Source organism: Mandrillus leucophaeus, unplaced genomic scaffold, assembly GCF_000951045.1.
Source record: "Mandrillus leucophaeus isolate KB7577 unplaced genomic scaffold, Mleu.le_1.0 Scaffold122, whole genome shotgun sequence".
Taxonomy (NCBI): Eukaryota; Metazoa; Chordata; class Mammalia; order Primates; family Cercopithecidae; genus Mandrillus; species Mandrillus leucophaeus.
Window position 1 is genome coordinate 5,813,372 of NW_012100543.1, and position 20,413 is coordinate 5,833,784.

Sequence of the window (20,413 nt, forward strand, 5' to 3'; positions counted from 1 at the left end):
AGACTTAACAAGAAGCATGCCCGGGAGGCCTCTGGAAACTTACAGTCGTGGCGGAAGGGGAAGAGGAAGGAAACACATCTTTACCGTGGTGGAGCAGGAGAGAGACAGCGTGCAAATGGGGAAGTGCCACACACTTTCAAACCATCAGATCTTGTGAGAACTCACTATCATGAGAACACCAAGGGGAAATCTACCCCCATGATTCAGTCACCTCCCATCAGGCTGCTCCTCCAACTTGACATGAGATTTGGGTGGGGACACAGATCCAAACCATATCACCCAGTAATGGGATTACTGGTTCGAATGGTATTTCTGTTTTTAGGTCTTTGAGGAATTGCCACACTGTGTTCCACAATGGTTGAACTAAGTTACGCTCCTACTAGCAGTGTGTAAGCATTTCTTTTTCTCCACAACCTTGCCAGCATCTGTTATTTTTTGAATAGTCCCATTTTAAATGTTTATATGCAGACACTGTGTATATGTATACATATTTTTATTATTGGGACAAACATATATATTTTAATTATCTTTTAAACCTCACAACCCAAAAGGTATAGTATTTTCCAAATTTTGTAGATTAGAATCAGATTAGAAAAATTAAGTGAGGTTTTATAGCAAGTGGAACTCTAGCATCTGTGGTAGTTTGATACTATATTGCTGCCATGTTCTTTTGTGGGCCCTCCAGTGGGGAAAGTTGGAATAACTTAGTGGAGAATGGGTGAGCTACTTCCCATTTCTGTGCACCCCTACGTGTACTTTATACACTCAGTAAATGTTTTTACCAGTCACCCATTTTGCAGGCAGATTAGTTACAGCAAATCACTGAAGGAAAGGTATACTATATTTAGGGGAAAAAGTTTTAAAATTTTAGTTCCTTTAATAATTTGTTAGAAAAGCTTTTAAAAACATATCTTCTGATAGAGTTGGTTCTTAGTTATTATAGATGACATAGAAGTACACTATAGTAAAATACAAGGAAATGTTTTACTAATTTTTTGTCATTGAAAGTACTTTTATTACCTACTCATGGGTGTTAGTAGGAGCAAATTAAATGTGTGTTCTGTGGCTTTGAGATGCTACAAACATCAATATATTCCATACTTCTTAATGAATAAAATATGAGTATTTTCAGATTTTCAATACCTTTCAGATCCCAAGAATTCCTAAGCTGGCATCTGTAGCCCAGTTCTCCTCTGCACTTCAGATTTGTATACCCTGCTGCTCACTTGACAGCTTCAGTAGGATAGCCTTCAGGCATTTTAAATCAAACATTTCCAAAACAAAACTCTGATAGCTTCTCATTTTTCTTTCCCTAACCATTTCTGCCTTAGACTTGATTGCCTCAGTAATCCATCCTTTTGGCAAAGGGAGATACCTGAAAATTATTGCTGATACCACCCAGTCCTTCATCCCCCCATCTAATCTAATCTAACACCTTTGCTACCAGTATCATCTTCAGAGTGTACTTGGAATCTTTCTACTTCTTTTTTCTTCTATGGCTATCACCATCGTATAATTTTTCATCTCTCCTAGGTTAGCAGATACTTAATCAGTTCCCCTAGCAACCTTAGTGACTTAAAAAATGTAAATCAGATAAGCTCACTTTCTTGCTTGAAGAAAGCCTTCAGTGACTTTCCGTTGAACTAAGAATGATGACAGAATAAAATACTTAACATTATCCAAAAAGACATTACATAAGCTGGCCCATGACTGTCTCTGCAGACTGATCTCATACCACTGGCTCATTCTCTTTTAGTTATGTTGGCCTTATCGCAGCTCATCAAGGGTGCCACGTTTGTTTCTTTGTGGATTCCATTTTTTTCTATTGGGAATGGTTTTATCTTATTTGTCCTCATTAATTTAATTTCTTCTCCTCTTTGGGCATCAGCTCTATTTTCATATCCTCAGATTCCTCGTATAGTCCTTCAATTTAAATACAGTTCCTATTGTTATTCTCTCTTAGAGCACTCTGTGCTTTTCTTCCATAGTAGTAATCACAGTTTGTAATGCACATTTATTTGTTAGTTTATTTATTTACCTAATCTGTGATTTCATGGCTCCATGAAGTTAGGGTCACATCTGTTTTACCTAGAAAAGTGCCTGGAATTTCTCGCTCCTTTGCAGAGAGAAATTAAATCAGATTCCTGCTAACTTCTTTTTGCACCTTCTTCCTCCCTCCCTCTCTCCCTCATTCTTTTCTTCCTTTCCTCCCTCCCTCTTTTCTTCCTTTCCTCCCTCCCTCTTTTCTTGTTTTCCCTTCTCCCTCCCTCTCTCCCATGCTTTCTTCCTTCCTAAGCTTTTACTGTGAAATATAATACAGATATAGGAAATTGCATCAAACAAATGTGTGGTTTAATAAGCAGTTTGGGGACAGCTTTATTGAAATATTCATATGTGGTACAATTTACTCATTTAAAATATACAATTCAGAGTTTTTTAGTATATTCACAGAACTGTGCAATGATTTCAAGAATCAATTTTAAACGTCTTACTGCTCTGGAAGAAAAACCCTGCATCCCTTAACTATCACCTGCAACACTCTGTCTCCCCAAGTTGTAAGCAACCCCTAATCTTTCAGTTTGAATAAATTTGCCTATTCTGGATATTCTATATGAATAGAATTATAAAATATGTGGTCCATTGTGACTGGCTTTTTTCGCTTAGCACGATGCTTTCAAAGTTCACCCATGTTGTTGCATGTATCAGTAGTTTATTTCTTTTTATTGCTGAATAATAGCCCATTGTGTTTGTGTATGTGTGTGTCTGTACATGTATGTATGTGTGTGTGTATATATATATACACACACACACACACACACACAGAGTGTTTTCTTTATCCATTCATCAGTTGGACATTTGGGTTGTTTCTACTTTTTGGCTATTACAAATAATGCTGCTGTGAACATTTGTGTGCAGGTTCTTTTGTGGAAATATCATTGAATTTTTCTTGGAGTGGAATTGCTGGATCTTTTGATAACTTTGTTTAGCCATTTGAGGAGTTGTCAGGCAGTTTTCCAAGGTGGTGGCACCATTTTCTGTTCCTCATGTCAGAGTATGGCATTTCCATTGGCTCCACATCCTTGCCAACACTTGTTATTATCTGTCTTTTATTCTAGTAATCCTAGTAGGTGTGAAGTGCTTCTTGTTTGACATTGAAAAAGTACATAACCTTATAACCATTATCCAGGGCAGAAACAGGACTCTGCCAGCTGCCTTCTGTGGACTCTGTCACAAACACAGTTCCCACCCTCCCTCCACAAGCAGCCATTATTCTGACTTAGGTTTATTTGTTTAATGATACTTTTATCATGCAATTGTTCATCTCTAATAATATGACTTTTTTAAAAAAACTGTGTGTTTTAAGTCTCTTTTTCTCTATCTGCTGGTCCCTCCTCCATATCGTCTTTTTTTCTCTTAAAAATTATTTGTTGAAGAAACTGTTTTTTCATTTTACTCATTGCATCTTTATAGTGGTGTTTTCTTTATTCTTTTGTCCTTTTGTGTCCATGTGTTCTTATAAATTAGTAGTTGGATTTAAAGATCATGCAGATTTTTTGTTTGCTTTTTTAGGCAGAAAACTGTATAGGCGGTAGTGTCTTCTTTTATCAAGAGGATTGTGTCTGTTTTTGATGATATTACTATGGGACTTACCCTGTACAAGTGGGTGCAGGCCGGTTAGTTCTGAGAGCTTATAGAGCGCCGATTGCTCCAGAGTCTCTTGTCTCCCACTATTGGAGTGTGCATAACTTCCCCCAGTTTCCATTTATGTGAACAGTACTTACCAAGTGCCTGGTCAGCATTTTGGCAAGAGACTACTCACCATTTTCTGTGCAATGCACTGAGGAAATTGCCTATTGTGAATGCCAAGAGATGTTCCCTGCGTGTTAGGAGAGTTATTGTATTGCTGCCACAGTCTTGCCAGGTCATCTGGGGCATCCCACATGAGTGTCTGGGCTTTGGCTGCCTCCTCAGCAAAATGAAAGAAGAGCGGTGAAAATGCAGAATTAAAGTGGAAGATGACAAGTGGAGGCACACATCAGAGATACCTGGGAGTTTTCTCAAGGAACATATGCCTGTGTTTTTCCAGCCTAGATTTCTATTTATCCTAAGTACTGGGAGTGCAGCAGGTGTCCATTTGATCCTGATGCCCTCCTTTTTTGGGGAACATCACTATTTGTTGTCTTATTTCAGCTCCTGTATTCCAGCACTTGTATAATGTGGATGGAATTTCTATACTCAGGGAGCACATAAAGTGGTTAGTGAGGCTAGATAAAGTACTACTTAGAAGTTAGAAGAATTAAGTATCAATGTATGCCCCTAATATGAAAGGTCTTACTAAAGTTCAAGTGAAGAGTGCCAAATGAATGAGATACGTTGTTGGAATTTACGATTAAGATGTGTTATTATGGATTCAGGTAGAATCCAATCTTCATACTAACTTCTGTATTTAGAAAGCTGAGTTATATGATAAGTACATTAAATGACTTTACGTACACCCTAATTTTATCGTTGGGGTAATCTTATAATGTATAGGTGTTGTTATTTTTATTTCAAAAAGAGAGAAAGTTTCTCTTACTTATGATAGTTAACTAATGTGCCTAAGGTCACATAACTACTAATGGCAGAGCCAAGTTGAATGTTGTTGACCAACATTTCAGCTGTTGAAATGATGATTAAAATAAAAAAGACATTCATAGCTGAGGAATGAGAAAGAAATTTAAGACTTCTTTAACCAAAGTGAAAATTGTGGCTGAGTATGGTGGCTCATGCCTGTAATCCCAGCATTTTGGGAGGCCAAGGTGGGTGGTTCACCTGAGGTCAGGAGTTGACCCAGCTTGGCCAACATAGTAAAACCCCATCTCTACTAAAAATACAAAAATTAGCCTGGTGTGGTGGCAGGTGCCTGTAATCCCAGCTACTTGGGAGACTGAGGCAGGAGAATCCTTGAACCCTCAAGGCAGAGGTTGCAGTGAGCCAAGATTGCACCAGTATACTCCAGTGTGGGCAACAGAGTGACTCTGTCTCCAAAAAAAGAAAAAGAAGAGAAAATTGCAGCCACATATGAATTTTATTGCTTTTACGACTTCTTAATTCAAAGAAGAGAACAAGATTATTACTTACTTGTGCTGAGAAATTTTAGTAAAGTATGAAGAATCATGGTTTAAATATTTGAGGTTTGCTTTTTTTTTTTTTTTTTTTTTTAGTAGCCAGAATCTTGCTGTGTTGCCCAGGCTAAAGTACAATGGTGCGATCTCGGTTCATGGTAACCTCTGCCTCCCAGGTTCAAGCCATTCTCCCACCTCAGACTTCTAAGTAGCTGTGATTACAGACACTTGCCATCATGCCTGGCTAATTTTTGTATTTTTGTAGAGATAGAGTTTCACCATGTTGACCAGGCTGGTCTTGAACTCCTGACCTCAGGTAATCCACCTGCCTTGGCCTCCCAAAATTCTGGGATTACAGGCATGAGCCACTGCGCCTGGCCAAGGTTTACTTTTATTGTGATATATAGTTACTTGAAAAGTCATATCTTTGCATTTGCAAGGCACAAACTCTGGTATTCTCTTCCTTGCCCTCTGTATTAGTCTATTTTCACACTGCTATAAAGAACTACCTGAGACTGGGTAATTTATAAAGAAAAGAAGTTTAATTGACTCACAGTTCCACATGGCTAGGGAGACCTCAGGAAATTTACAATCATGGTGGAAGATGAAGGGGAAACAAAGCATGTCTCAATGACAGTAGGAAAGAGACAGAATGAGGGCGGAACGGCCGCACACTTTTAAACCATCAGATCTCATGGGAACTCACTAGCATGAGAACAGCATGGGGAAAATCTGTCCCCATGACCTAGTCACCTCCCACTAGGCCCCTCCCCTGATATGTGGGGATTATAATTCAAAATGAGATTTGGCTGGGGATACAGAGCCAAACCATATTACTTACCAACAGACACTCGGACTCCCAAATACCACAGACTCTGTTCATAGAATTTAGCGTGGATTTTCTAACTGTGGCTTGAGATTTTGGTCCACAGTTACTGTTGGGATGATGAATTATTCCCTGGACCAGAACCCCCCTGCATGTTATATAGGAATTCAGAAATGTTTCTATGGACTGGGTGCAGTGGCTTATACCTGTAATCTCAGCACTTTGGGAGTCAGAGGCAGGCAGATCACTTGAGGTCAGGAGTTTGAGACCAGCATGGGCAACATGACAAAACCCCCTCTCTACAAAAAGTACAAAAGTTAGCCAGGCATGGTGGTGCATGCCTGTAGTCCTGGCTACTCAGAAGGCTGAAGTGGGAGGATCACTTGAGCCTGGGAGGCGGAGGTTGCAGTGAGCCAAGATCATGCCAGTGCACTACAGCCTGGGTGACAGAGCCAGACCCTGTCTCAGAAATCAATAAATAAACGTTTCTACAAATAAAGAGCAGAGTTTTATTTCAGAAGGAAAACACTGTATTTCCAACATAACCTAAGTGTCTTGAGCATCTTGAGCGGCTACAATCCAATTACTACTAGTAACTCTATCATCGTACTATGCATACACATGAACGTTCAATAGATAACTTGGGACTTCAAAGAAATGTATACTTGATGTGTATTTATAAGCAAAATAATGACGGGGATTTGCTTTAAAATCCTCTGGCATGGTGATTGGGGTAGGATAAAGGAAACATGCCTGAAACATGTCCATATTTGTTGAAGCAGGTTGGGTATGTGGATATTTATTATACTGTAATTTCTACTTTTGTGTGTAAGTGAAAATTTCTACAATAAGGTAGTTCAAGAAAGAAATACTACATTTTTGGTGTAGATATCATGGCATCTAATGAAAATAAGGGGATCAAGTATCCACCATATGAAAGCAAGTGAGAGCATTCTAGTTAATACAATTTATTGTTTAAATGTGTGGAAAGAAAGAAGCGAGTGTAGAGGAGAAACAGTAGCTTTTCTCTTTCCTTTCTTAGATTCATAGATGAAGCTCCTATCACAAAACACAGATTAGCAAGAGAAACATACTGATAGATGTCATGTAAACTTTATGTGACATGGGAGCTTTCATAAGGAAATGAAGATTCAAAGAAATGGATAAACCTGTGTATTTTTCTTTTCTTTTCTTTTTTCTTTTTGAGATGGAGTCTTGCTCTGTCGCCTAGGCTGGAGTGCAGTGGAGCAATCTCAGCTCACTGTAGGCTCCGCCTCCCAGGTTCACGTCATTCTCCTGCCTCAGCCTCCCGAGTTGGTGGGACGACAGGCGCCCACTACCACACCTGGCTAATTTTTTGTGTTTTAAGTAGAGATGGGGTTTCACCGTGTTAGCCAGGATGGTCTCGATCTCCTGACCTCGTGATCTGCCTGCCTTGGCCTCCCAAAGTGTTGGGATTACAGGTGTGAGCCACTGCGCCTGGCCGACCTGTGTATTTTTAATGCTAGCTTTGAAGAAGAAAAATGGATAGTTGTGGACGTGTGGTTGGATAAGCATGATTTAATAGCAGTAAATTGGGAGGAACTTAGCAAGGCCTGTTTGTTCACATTCTCCCTGTGACTCTCTTCGGAGATAAGGATGTTCTTTTCTGCCAGGTTTGGGGAGGGCACCTCCGGAATGAGGATCATGACTTGCTTTTAGCAAAAGGTCAGAAAATTCTTCCTGGATTGTATGACCTGCTTCATGGAGGAAGGGTGGGAGGAAGGTGACAATGACCTTCCTGCCTCTGATGGTTTCTCAGATGCCAACATGACATATTCTGTATTTTGGGGTAGCGTGTCCTGAACCCCATCAAGAGGGAAGAAGCTTTTAAAAAATTAAAACAACTACATATTTATTCAGCGCTTTCCTGGTCATATTGCTATTGTGAAGTTATTAAGTATACTTTTGTTGTTGTTAAAGAGATTCATAAACTTTTTTCTTGCTTTCAGAGCACTTTCAGTGGAGTCGTATAATGGAACATTTATAATACCTGGGAATTACCATACAGATCACACATGGCTGATTATTCAAGTGATCAAAACAATAAATTACACTTGACCATAATTTCTGCTGAGGGGCCTGCTTGTGACTACTAGAAACTAGGCCAGGGTCCAGGTGAGGACCATAGTCCTGGCTCATGGAAGTGCCCTGACTGGGATTGAAAACATCCGCATTCTAGTTTGGAGTTTGCCCTGCACCCTTGAGTGATCGTGGACAAGTGTCTTTGCCTTCAGGACTTTAATCTCTTCCTTTGTGAAATCTGCAAGATGGGCAGAGTTCTTTTGGCTGGTAAAAATCTGTGCTTCTGAGGCCTCCTTATACAAAACCATGGAGCTTATTGACTTTAAATTTGAGGAGGGAGGACGTCAGGCCCTTTGTCTTGTACTCCTTTCCCTGATCCCATCTCAGAGGAAGGGATGTGGTAGATTTAAAATTTTACTTTGAAGTAGTTTTGCTTTTATTACTTCTCCTTTTTCAAGCATTTGTATTTCAATCTTACATTTAATTGTGGGATTCTGGGATTAACCTGTTATATCTAGTTAAAGTAATTTTAGTGTTTAGTAAAGTGATTAGAGGATGCTGATCTTTTCATCTATGTACTCATTCAACAATGTTCCTGACCTCTTGAAATTGTTCTGTTTTTGATGGCTAAAGCACCTTAGTCATTTGAGACTTGAGGACTTAAATGTCTACAGAGGGCAGGCTGATAATATAATTTAGTGAATTGGATCAAGTGTAATAATTTTGATTTTCAGTATAATCATGTTTCATTTTCAGTTATATAGCTAGTATTTGACCCGAGTACTGGAGCAGTAATAGCGAACTGTGCAGGCATTGACTAACTGGAAAGTTTATGACTCTTCTAAGGGGTCATCTGCTACCAAATTCTATTGTCATCTGGGGATGTGGGCTGTGTGTTGCCAGATTTCCTAAATGTTCAGAAGAGATATGGTTGTGGGTTGCTGTTTTCTGGTCTCTGTTTTATTCTTTGTGGGCAGGCTACCTTGGACCCTGTTCTTAATAAATGCCTGAATGGGAAATAGCTGTCCAATTAGTGTTTGTTCAAGTCTTCTGAGTGTATTGTAGGTGGGTGGCAGGTGATGTCTCTGCTCATATAACTTCTGTTCATGTGGTTTGTGGCATCTGAGAAAGGAAAAGACAGGTTATTTGGACAAGAAGGACTGAAAGGATAACTCTTTCTCTGTGTGCCTTTTGGTTGACTATGTGAAATCAGTTATTACAAAATTTTGCTGTCCTGTAGTAACAATTAGATTCCTTAAACTGGATAATTTAGCAGCAAATTTGGAAAATCGTAAACATTCATAGCATTTCTTAAATGCAGGACCATTTTCTTCCTCTTTATCTTCTTCTGTTTCCATCGTTCTTGCACTCTTTCTCTAGCTCTCTTCTACTCCTTTCCTTCTTTTCCACAGCATGAATTTTTGGCCTATTTATGATATGTAGCATACTTCAGGCACTGTGTAGATATAGAATCTTGTAAAGATCTGGGCCCAAAATTTAAGGGATTGACAGTCTAGTCAAGACCAACCTTAGAAGGTGTTGAGAAGTCATGGTGATTGATGTGTGAAGAAATATATTTATAATGCTTACATATTTGGGTTTTGGGTTATGTATAAATTATAACTCTGAAGTAGATAACAAACTCCTTAAAGTCAGGAGTTCTTTTTCTCTATGCTGAAGTGCATTTATAATGATACGAAGCTGGCGGAACTCTTAGTTACTAAAGATCATTTATAACTTGGCACCTCTAAAGAGTGTCATTTAATTCTGAGTTATTTCTATTTGACCATAATTTCTTTGCCCTGACCTTATGATTCTTGTTTAGGACGGAATTTTTAAGATGAGCCTTTCTCCGGACGGGATGCTCCTGGCAGCCATTCACTTCTCAGGGAAACTGAGCATCTGGGCGATTCCATCTCTGAAGCAGCAGGGGGAATGGAGTCAAAATGAGCAGGTACGTCTCTTGGTTATGATTATTATTAGAAGACTCTCTTAAGGGTGAGTGTTGACAATGCTAATTTTATTTTATTGATAGCACACAGCTATTTATTCTCATCATTCCAAAGCTATTCTATCCTTTAAATTATGATATCATTACAGTGGGATAAATTAAAAATAGATTAATACTGTGGACTGATTTTAAATTGTAGTGCAGTACACTGTGTATACAGAGTGTAATCTGTAAAAGAGTTTGTTAAACTCTTCATTTTTTTCCCACTTTGTCATTCTAAAAGTACAGAATCGAGATGTTAACATTTCAGCAAAAGTTAATATGATCACGGATTTGGAGGGTCAAATCCTAAAAGGGTTACAGTTCTTTTCAAATCTTGCACCACTAATTATTTGGGGCCTACTTGAAGGGAGTTACCTTCTCTTCACTGGGTAGCTAAGATATAGAGAAGGATGGAACTCTTTGTTAGTGTCCTGGAATGATAGGTTTTAAGGATTAGATGATTTTGTTATGTAGTGACAGGTAGAGTGACACTAGTTAGTGGCATTGATTATAATTTAAATTCACAAGGGGAAAGAAAGGTCTGCTTATATAAAGCCATGTATTGTGATAGAGTAAAGGTTTAAAGAAATTCCTCAACTGGAAATAGATGTATTATAAATCTTTTACTCTCTGATTCATTTACATTTTACCATTTTAAGGATTAATTTTCCTTCTCTCACTCCCTCACTCTGTTTTCCTCTAGGCATATCCAGCTTTTGGTGGGTGGTTTTGAGATTTTCACATTAGAGCCTATTTCCTGAATGACCTGAATGGATCAATGTCATAATTAAGAGGATTTAATAAGGAATTTTTTTCAGAATGACAGAGGAAAAGAGAAAGTGGCTCTCTATTTTCTTACTCGATTCACAGATTTAAATTTGTTTTAGCTATTCTTATTTTTTTGTCTTATACACAGCTTTAGGAAGATATTTTCTCCCTAGTTTCCATTCAACTTCAAGTTAATATTGTCTCCACATGTTTACTATTCTTTCTCCCTCATTGGATCTAGATTTGTCCTCAGTGGCAGAAGTACTCCTCAGCTTGCAACCTTGGTGGCTAAATAAAAGGGACAGTCTTTCTCTCTGCTCTGATATTATGCTAAATTGACTCATTTCTTCTTTCTAGAGGTGAAGTGATGAACTCTCAAAACTGTGTAACATATTTCGCTGGGGATGTCAGGCAGCAGAACTTCCACTTGGCTGTTCAAGAACTGACTGAGGGTGGGAGTGTAGGCTAATTTATAGGGCATATATTTCATATCACTTACACAGTTGATCCTAGAGCAACATGGGTTTGAACTGCATGGGTCCACTTGTACATAGATTGTGTTCAAGCAAACACTGATCAAAAATTGTCTTTGCAGAATGTCACATCTGTGGATAGGGCAGGTGACTTTATGTATCGGTGGGTCCAGTAGGGTCTTCTGGGGAGCTTGAGTGCGTGTAGATTTTGATATACCTGGAACCCTGCATATACTGAGGGATGACTGTACTTGATGCACAATACACGAGTGTATTTCATATCTTTATTCAAAATAAAGCATTATTCATATCATTGATCCAAAAGATACTTCGTATTTTTCATGGTTATCAATACATGGTGATAAAGTATTCAGCTGTTTTCGTTTGAGAGGAGACTGATGTTCTCACTGTATTTGGGAAATTTTAGATTTGGGCAACATTTTTCTAAATGGTGAAAACTCTGAATAATAAAGGCATTTTTCCCCCCTGGCTTTCTGTTTTTTAAAATTACTTTTATTCACCTAGTAGAAATATTTGTCAGTTTCTGAAGCACTCTTAATATTTCATCTTCTGTGTATCCTAGTATGTTATACATCCAGTGTAAGGGCTGTTCTCAGCAAAATTGGTTAGTATGCTCTTTTGTTTACTAAATATCTAGAGACCTTTTTTTTTTTTTTGTCCTGCAAAGATAAATTGCATCTTTTTTTGTGGCCTTTATTGGAATATGCTCAACTTTTTGACTGGTTAGCATTTTTTTTGGTCATTAGTTGCCAGTCAATGCTATAATAATGCATTACTCTTTACTCATTAATATTATTCATTGATTAGATTTTTAGAGTGGTTCTATTAAAAAAAGTAAAAGTTGTTTAAAAACCTTAAAACCAGAGAATGAATAAGTGTAAATATTTCAGTAGTTTGAAATATGCAATCAGAAAAGTAATGGGATGGGAAAGGGAGGGACCTCAGAAATTGAAAAAATGTGTTCATAGTGGGAAGAGAGGCACTCAGGCTGGACGTTGTCATGCCTTAGCAAAAGTGTTTTGAACAAATACCCTGAGAGTCTGGAAGAGTAATTTCGTGAGGAATTTTGTAGCTTGGTTGTTGAGCATCCATTTTGTGGATGTGACTTTGATTCCATGTTCCTGAAACAGTCCTCAGATAGAGCTTTTGACTTTTAAATTGATCTGTCAATCAGAGGAGCTATGCAACTTGATTCTCAGGCTAGTTGTTTATCTTTTTATAAATGTACACATTTTTAGGATTATATGTCAGTTTCTTCTGATGTGAGTGGTATGAATTATTTCCCTTGAATGCCTGAGTAAACTGGAAAAAATAGATTTTGAGGCTCACAAAACTGAAAACTGTGAACATGATTGGCGTTACCGAGGACGTTGTACAGATCGTGGTGTCCTTCGCTGGGGGAGCAGTGGCTTAGCTATAGTTACTGACCCTGATCCTACAGACTACCATTCCCATTGTGGCTCTGTCCCTTTCCCGGTTCAGAGTTTATCACAGCACAGGCCGGGGTCAGCCACCCCTCCCTTTCCTGCTGCTGTTCAGCATATGGGAGACTAGCTGGACAGGGCGGGCTCTGCCCTCTGAGACCCTAGCCAGTTTTAGCCTCAAAGGAAATTTTGGTCCAAAGTAGGGAACATGGAAGGCATTTAATTTTATTTCTTTTTTTTCCTTTAAAATCCTGAGGCTGTGATGAGAATGAAAACTCCTCTGTGAACCTGTCATCTTCTCCAGTCTGATCAGCATGCTGCTTTGCTCTGCTTCCTAGATCCTCCTGTCCCTGCTCTCTACTTTCGTGTAACCATTTCTGCTGTCTTTGTAAAACTTCATTCCATTGTAAACACGCCTGTGAGGCTTCAGCCTCTTCACAGAAGCTCTGGTTTCTTTCTGTATGCTCATTGTAGACTTGTATAGCTTAATAGGAAGAAGGTACAGAAGTACGAGCATCTTTTAGCTTTTACAAAATTTACTCTAACTACATTTATTATTTATTGAGCACTTTGTCCTATGGTTGTGCAGCAGGTAAACAATAGAGCTGAGATTTGATTTTATACCTCTCTGACGCTGATGCATATGTTCTTTCCATGACCGTGTGGGAAAGAAATACATAAAAAAACCCAAAAAGATAAGAGGAAGAATACTTATTTATTAGGCTAGTTAATGCCAGAGTGTACTACACGCATTTTTTTCCCACAATATTTGTAAAAAGTTAGGAGGACTATAATCACTCTTTATAATTATTAATTTTTTACATTGATTCTTTTTATCTGATGATCTCTAAAAACACAGAGACAAATCCTTTTTCTCAGTGGTTGTGATACAGATTCCTTCAGCTCTCTCAGATATGCTTAGCTCTTGAGCTAGTTAGTGTGTACCAGATACCAGAATAAATAACTGAGCAAGCCTCTCATTGGTAAACCCTTAGCTTTCTGATAGATATCTAGAGTACCCATGATGTGGTGAGGTCTGGGGTGAAGATGGTGGTAACTGTTTGTCAAGCAAGAAGAGTCTGAACAACCATAGTTTCTTTGAGTCTTTCACCTGTATCCTGGGAATTAATCACTTGGATGTTTTAGATTTGAATTTTAGCATATGAATTACTAAAATCTAGTGTATTATAGTAAGTATAATAAAGCCTATGTGTAACAGGACTGTACAGTAGAGTAGGTTGTTCCTATTTACATAATAACATAATGGTGAAATAATAAAGTTCAAGTATTTATTGACTCTACTGAGAATTAGAGTAGAGAATACAGTGTCATAGTCCCTGCTCTTAAGATATTCACAGGCTTCCAAGGGAAATTATGAACAAATGATTAAAATGACATGTTAATATTTTGAGAAGATAAGCTCAGGAAAGGCATGTAGGTCAGCTGATAGTGCTGGAGAGAAGAATTATTGAAAATAAATAGTATTTGTATAGGAAGGCTTGACTATTTACAGAACATAGTTTTCATTTGTCTCACAACAACCCTATTAACCCATGTATGCTGGAGGTTGCAATTTTTTTTGTGTGTGAGAAGTCAGACCTTGGCCATGAACTTGAGCAGTAGGATATAAATAACTCCCACAAGTTTAGCATTCCAATAATGGAACACTAGGCGTAAATGGGTTAAGTGAAATGTTTTTAGTACCATTTTTTATAGATGGGAATGGTGCTAAAAGAGGTTAACTTGAGATCACTAAATGTTAGAGTCAAGATTCCATTTTGATTCAAGTCTCCCGACTTCATAGGTTAAGCCTTTTTTTCCAGAATATCTACTTACAGTGCTTATGTTTAGAAGTATTGACTTTTATCTGGGTAAATCAGAGACTAGCATATGATATTAATGGTAAGCAAGGGAGATATATCAGCTTGAAGTTTATATGAATAACTCCCCTGGAGTCATGCAGTTGATTATGTAGAGACCCTAGAATTGTGCAAGTAGTAATAACTGAGAGGTGTAATATAGTTGTTTACCAAATATGTAAGTGTCTGCATGTACTCATCACTGGAATCCTTTAAAGAGAAATCTCAAGCTTTGAAAAATACTGAGACAGCTACTCTTTTTTCATTTCTCTAGTAATGATCAAGTGAGCTTGGATCAGCCAGGTAGGGCAGAGTTTTGCCTGTCTTTATGGCTGCTCTAGTAAGTAAGTAGACAAACCAATTAGTTTCAAATTGATGATATGGTAATATATAAAATAGTCAGCTTATAATTTTAGTTTAAATGTTGCCTGAGAAGGAACTAATGTTGCTGCTACCCTGCACAGCCTTAACCCTCTTTACCAAAATTGTGAATTCAATTCGTCTGGGGCTTTCTTCATGCAATTTGCTGCTGTATTAGTTTTTATAATATGCTTTGTGTGATGGAGTATTTTCTCTGTAAAACCTAATGATTAAAGATAGTTGTGGAAGTGCCTATTCTGATTTACTAATATCCAGTTTTGAGTTGATTAAATACTTTGGCTTTCATTGTCAATATGAAAATCCATCTGGCTAGAAATCTGTGAGTATTAAATTTTGTTCATGTCTGGAATATAGTAAAATTGCTTAAGTGATTTTCATTTCAAACATTTCCCATATGTTATGTTTATATCTTTACATCTCATTTTCGGCCTTAATTTTTCTCTCAAGAAGTTTTATTATTTGCCTATTTGTACTTCTTTAGGCCTAGAAATGGAATACAAACTTACATCTTCATTTTCATTTTCACACATAGTAGGTGTTGGACTAACCTTAAGTAGATCAATGAAGAGTAAGTGGGAAGATGGCAGTTGATGTGATGAATCTTAATATAATCCACAGCTGTTTTCACAATTTCACCAGACTCTGAGTTCTTTGAGAACTTAGGCTTAACATAATAAATAATAATAAATATTTGTGGAATGAATAAGCCTTTGAAAGGTTGTTGTGGAAAGTCAGGGACCCTGAACGGAGGGACCGGCTGAAGCCGCAGCAGAAGAACATAAATTGTGAAGATTTCATGGACATTTATTCGTTCCCCAAATTAATACTTTTATAATTTCCTACGCCTGTCTTTACTTCAGTCTCTGAATATAAATTGTGAAGATTTCATGGACACTTATCACTTCCCCAATCAATACTCTTGTGATTTCCTATGCCTGTCTTTAATCTCTTAATCCCATCATCTTCATAAGCTGGGGAGGATGAATGTTGCCTCAGGACCCTGTGATGATTGTGTTAACTGCACAAATTGTTTGTAGAGCATGTGTGCTTGAACAATATGAAATCTGGGCACCTTGAAAAAAGAAACAGGATAACAGCAATGTTCAGGGAACAGGAGAGATGACCTTGGACTCTGACTTCTGGTGAGCCAGGCGGAACAGAGCCATATTTCTCTTCTTTCAAAAGCAAATAGGAGAAATATCACTGAATTCTTTTTTTCAGCAAGGAACATTCCTGAGAAAGAGAATGCGCCCTGAGGGTAGGTTGATAGATGGCCCCCTTGAGGCGGCCACTTTTTATGGTCAAAGCCGAAGGGATGAAATAAGCCCTGGTCTCCTGTAATGCTCCGAGGCTTATTAGGATGAGGAAATTCCCACCTAATAAATTTTGGTCAGACAGGTTGTCTGCTCTCAAACCTTGTCTCCTGATAAGATGTTATCAATGACAATGGATACCCAAAACTTCATTAGCAATTTTGATTTTGCCCCATCCTGTGGTCCTGTGATCTTGCCCTGCCTCCACTTGCTTTGTGATATTTTATTACCTTGTGGAGTATGTGATCTCTGTGACCCACACCCTGTGTGTGCACTCCCTCCCCTTTTGAAAATTGCTAATAAAAACCTGCTAGTTTTATGGCTCGGGTAGCATCACGGAACCTGCCGACGTGTGAGGTCTTCCCCGGACACCTAGCTTTAAAATTTCTTTCTTGTACTCTTTCCCTTTATTTCTCAAACCAGCTGAGACACTTAGGGAAATAGAAAAGAACCCGTGATAAATATCGGGAGTGGGAGGCAGGGATTTTATTATATTTAGATTTTAGTGGTAATAAAATTAGCAAATAAAATCCTCAAGTCTAAAGAAAACATTACTTTAGCCATAATAGGTTTTCTGTACAAAACCTATAACTATTCTTAGAACATCTTCCTTTGGGTTATGGCTGTGGTATAAAATGATGGCATTTTAGACTGTTTTCAGTGATGTGGTGGCATGAATATGTTAGGTGGGGAGGCATGATACCTTACTGAACTCATCATAAGGATCACAGCTGACACCCCTATAACAGAAGACAGGTTAACAAGAGAAAAGCATAACACATTTATTTAAAAACAAATGATTTTCCTTGCTAACTTGAAATTAGAATGGATATAAAGAGAAATTTTCTTTCTCTTCTAGACCAGGCACTATAGGTAGAGATCCAGGAAAGCTCACTTTGTTTAAAAAAAAAAAAAAATCAAAAACTTCTTACCTTTCTTTGCTCGCCTTTTGTCAGTTGTTCCAGGATTTTGTCTGCAGGTTCCAGAGCAAGTCAGGTGTCTCAGCTGCCCCACGTTGGGTGCCAGAAACTGTTGGGGTGGAAAGGTGTGATACCTCTCCTAACCCATCATAAGATGATACAGCCATCACTCCTGTAACAAAAGACAGGTTAACGAGAAACATGACAAATTTATTTAATCAACATTTTACATGACACAGGCACCTTCAGAAATGAAGACTCTGGTTGAGTGTGGCTCGTTCCAGTAATCCCAGCACTTTGGGAAGCCTAGGTGGTTGGAATTGCTTGAGCCTAGGAGTTTGGGACCAGCCTCGGCAACATGGTGAGACTTCATCTCTCCAAAAAATAAAAAGTGGCATGCACCTGTATTCCCAGCTACTCGGGAGGCTGAGTCAGGAAGATCACCTGAGCCAGGTTGTAGTGAGCCATGACCACGCCACTGCACTCCAACCTGGGTGACAGAGAGAAACCTTGTCAAAATTAAAGAAATAAAGACCCAGGGAAAACTGTTTTTATGCTTAGTTTTGATGAAGAATGGACAACCTTGTAAAAATATGATGGGACAAAAGGGTATGGCCTAATGGTGGTAGACTGAAGGGGAAACCCAGCAAGGCCTGTCTGTCCAGATTCCTTTTGGCTTCTCTGTATAACCTTCCCCCCACTACTATGAGGCAGGAGCCCTCTGGGATAAGGGTCTTCAAGGGAGAAGGGAGAGAGCGACCTTTTTAGGTTTTAGAGCTTCCTTTGGGGGAGGAGTTCTAGTTTCTGTGATGCACCTCAGGGAAGAAGAATTCCGGTTTCTGTGACTTGCTTTGGAAGACAAAGAGAGGCTTGAGACAGGAAGGCAGGAGAAGGTCAGAGAGATGGTGTTTCTGAGGCCCTTTCAGTTGCCTCAGTTGAGAGTACTCAACATGCCATGCTGTTATACTTTGGGGTATTGTGTTCTGAACCCTAGTAAATACAGAGAAGTGGCATGGAGGTTGCTTCTCGACATGTATTCACGTGGTGCCAGGAGCTTTCTTGTGGTTCATGGGGAGTTTGGTGATCCTGTCCACGGAGCACCAGTTTAGAATGTGTATCAGATGTGGTGACGCGTGGCCTCATCCTGATTCTCCTCACACATAGACCCCTGGGGTGGAAGGATGGTAAGTTGATGCTAGCTTCAGTGCACATACATGCTTATTATCAAATTTTCAATGGCTCACACTTCAGGTACTAAAATACAGGCACCTACATATTCATAGCAGCAGTGTTTACAACAGCTAAAAGGTGGAAGCAATGCAGATGTCCATTAGTGGATATATGGAGAAACAAACTGTGGTATATCCATACAATAGAATATGACTCAGCCACAAAAAGGAACGAAGTGCTGATATGCACTACGATGGTGGAAGGACCTTGAGAGTATTATACTAAGTGAAATACGGTAGACACAAAAGGTCACATATTTTATGGTTGCATAAATAAAATATCCAGAATAGGTAAATCCATAGAGATAGAAAGCAGACTGATGGTTCCTGGGATCCAGGGGAAGAGGAAAGGGGAGTAACTGCATAATGGGTTAGTGGTTTTGCTTTGGAGCGATAGAAATGTTTTGTAAGTGGATGGACGTGATGGTTTCACAACTTGGTAAATGTACTAAGTGCCCCTGAATTGTTCATTTAAAAATAGTTAATTTTACATTATGTGAAGATCACCTCAATAAAAAAGGATATCATTAACATCCTCCCTAAAAATCCCAAAACAAACAAAAATCAAGATAATTAAAATCTGCTGTCTTGGACTTATTAAACTGTTCTACTTTTTTGCCCTGAATAAACTTTGTATTTTCCTAACTGTGTATTTTTGTTCACGTTATGCTTTCAGACTGGAATGTTTTCCTTTATTCATTTTCTGCATCCAAGTCTTATCCAGTCTTAAAAGTATACCACCATAAGACTTTCTTTGTACCTCTTGAATTCCCTTCATCTTTCTTGAACCCATGCCCCAAATTCTCTGTTCATCCTTTGAAGGCCCCTGGCATTTTTATCTTTATGTCTCTTTGGGTAGTTAACAAGTGTGATGATCTTGGATTATATTAATTTATATTCATTTATTAGCTCTCTGTGTGCTTGAGTTTTGGGCCTGCAATATCTTTTTTTTTTTTTTCCTTTTGTCTCTGCATTTATTTTTTTTTTTAAATTTTTATTTTTTAGAGATAGGGTATTGCTTTGTTGCCCAGGCTGGAGTGCAGTGGTGTGATCATAGCTTACTGCAGCCTTGAACTCCTGAGCTCAGTTGATCCTCCTACCTCAGCCTCTTGAGTAGCTGAGGCTACAGAAGTGTGCCACCATGCCTGGCTAATTATTTTTACTTTCTGGGGAGCTAGGGTCTTGCTATGTCACCCAGCTAGTCTCAAACTGCTAGCCTTAAGCAGCTCTCCTGCCTTGGCCTTCCAAAGTGCTGGGATTACAGGCGTGAGCCGCCATGCCCGGCCCCAGTATGTTTTGACTAAACAGAAGAAATCACACTTTTGGGAGGGTATAGGAAGCTTAGTTCTATATCAGATAATTTTCCTATAGCTTAGTCATTAGAAATGAATTCTAATTAGAATTCAGTGACTTAAAATTTGGTTGATTTGTTTACTCATTCGACATTTAGCTGCTATGACAGGTGGGCACTATGATGGATCTGGGAATACAAGGATGAGTATGACAGAGTTCTGGATGCAGAAGAACACATCTTCACCTTGTGTTTAACATCGAATTGACAGGAGATGCCTATTATTTAAGCAATGTTCAGGGAAGAGTCTAGTCCCAAGGTGACTGCAGACCCCGGTTCTAGTGGACGAGTACTGCTTGTTCGTGGTGCTCCTTCTTATCATTAGATTTGATGAAGACATGCACACTTTGAATTCTCAAGTGAGAGTTATTTATTTTTAAAATTTCCTTAAGATTTCTTGTCAAATTTCATTTTGACCTGTATGTCCTTAAATGTGCCCAAGACTGAATCATAATTGTTGTTCTTTGAGGGGCCTAAGGTTTTTTTATTCTGTATTTCCCTTGTGTACTCCAAAATGTAAGTTGGAAGGTACATGTGCCACGTAAATACATGGTGGCATGCGTGTGATTGGGGTATATAGTACTGGTGATTTTGAGGCATTGAAAAATTATCAAGTGTCTTAAAATGACCAAATAAAGTTTCAGGTTAGTTGACTGTTTTCAATAATATGTACCTTATTTTTTTTT

At 38.6% G+C, this 20,413-nt stretch overlaps 1 protein-coding gene across 2 annotated transcripts in view; it reads left to right on the top strand.

The window, feature by feature from the left end:
- Positions 1 to 20,413, top strand: part of NBAS (neuroblastoma amplified sequence) — a 466,664-nt gene that overhangs the window by 101,456 nt on the left and 344,795 nt on the right. For both annotated transcript variants that reach the window (XR_001005077.1, XM_011971446.1), the window contains exon 12: positions 9,821 to 9,949. Coding sequence is in view for 1 of the 2 variants with exons in the window: in XM_011971446.1 (XP_011826836.1) it covers positions 9,821 to 9,949 (129 nt within the window). In the remaining variant the exon portion in view is untranslated. The remainder of the gene's footprint in view (positions 1 to 9,820; positions 9,950 to 20,413) is intronic.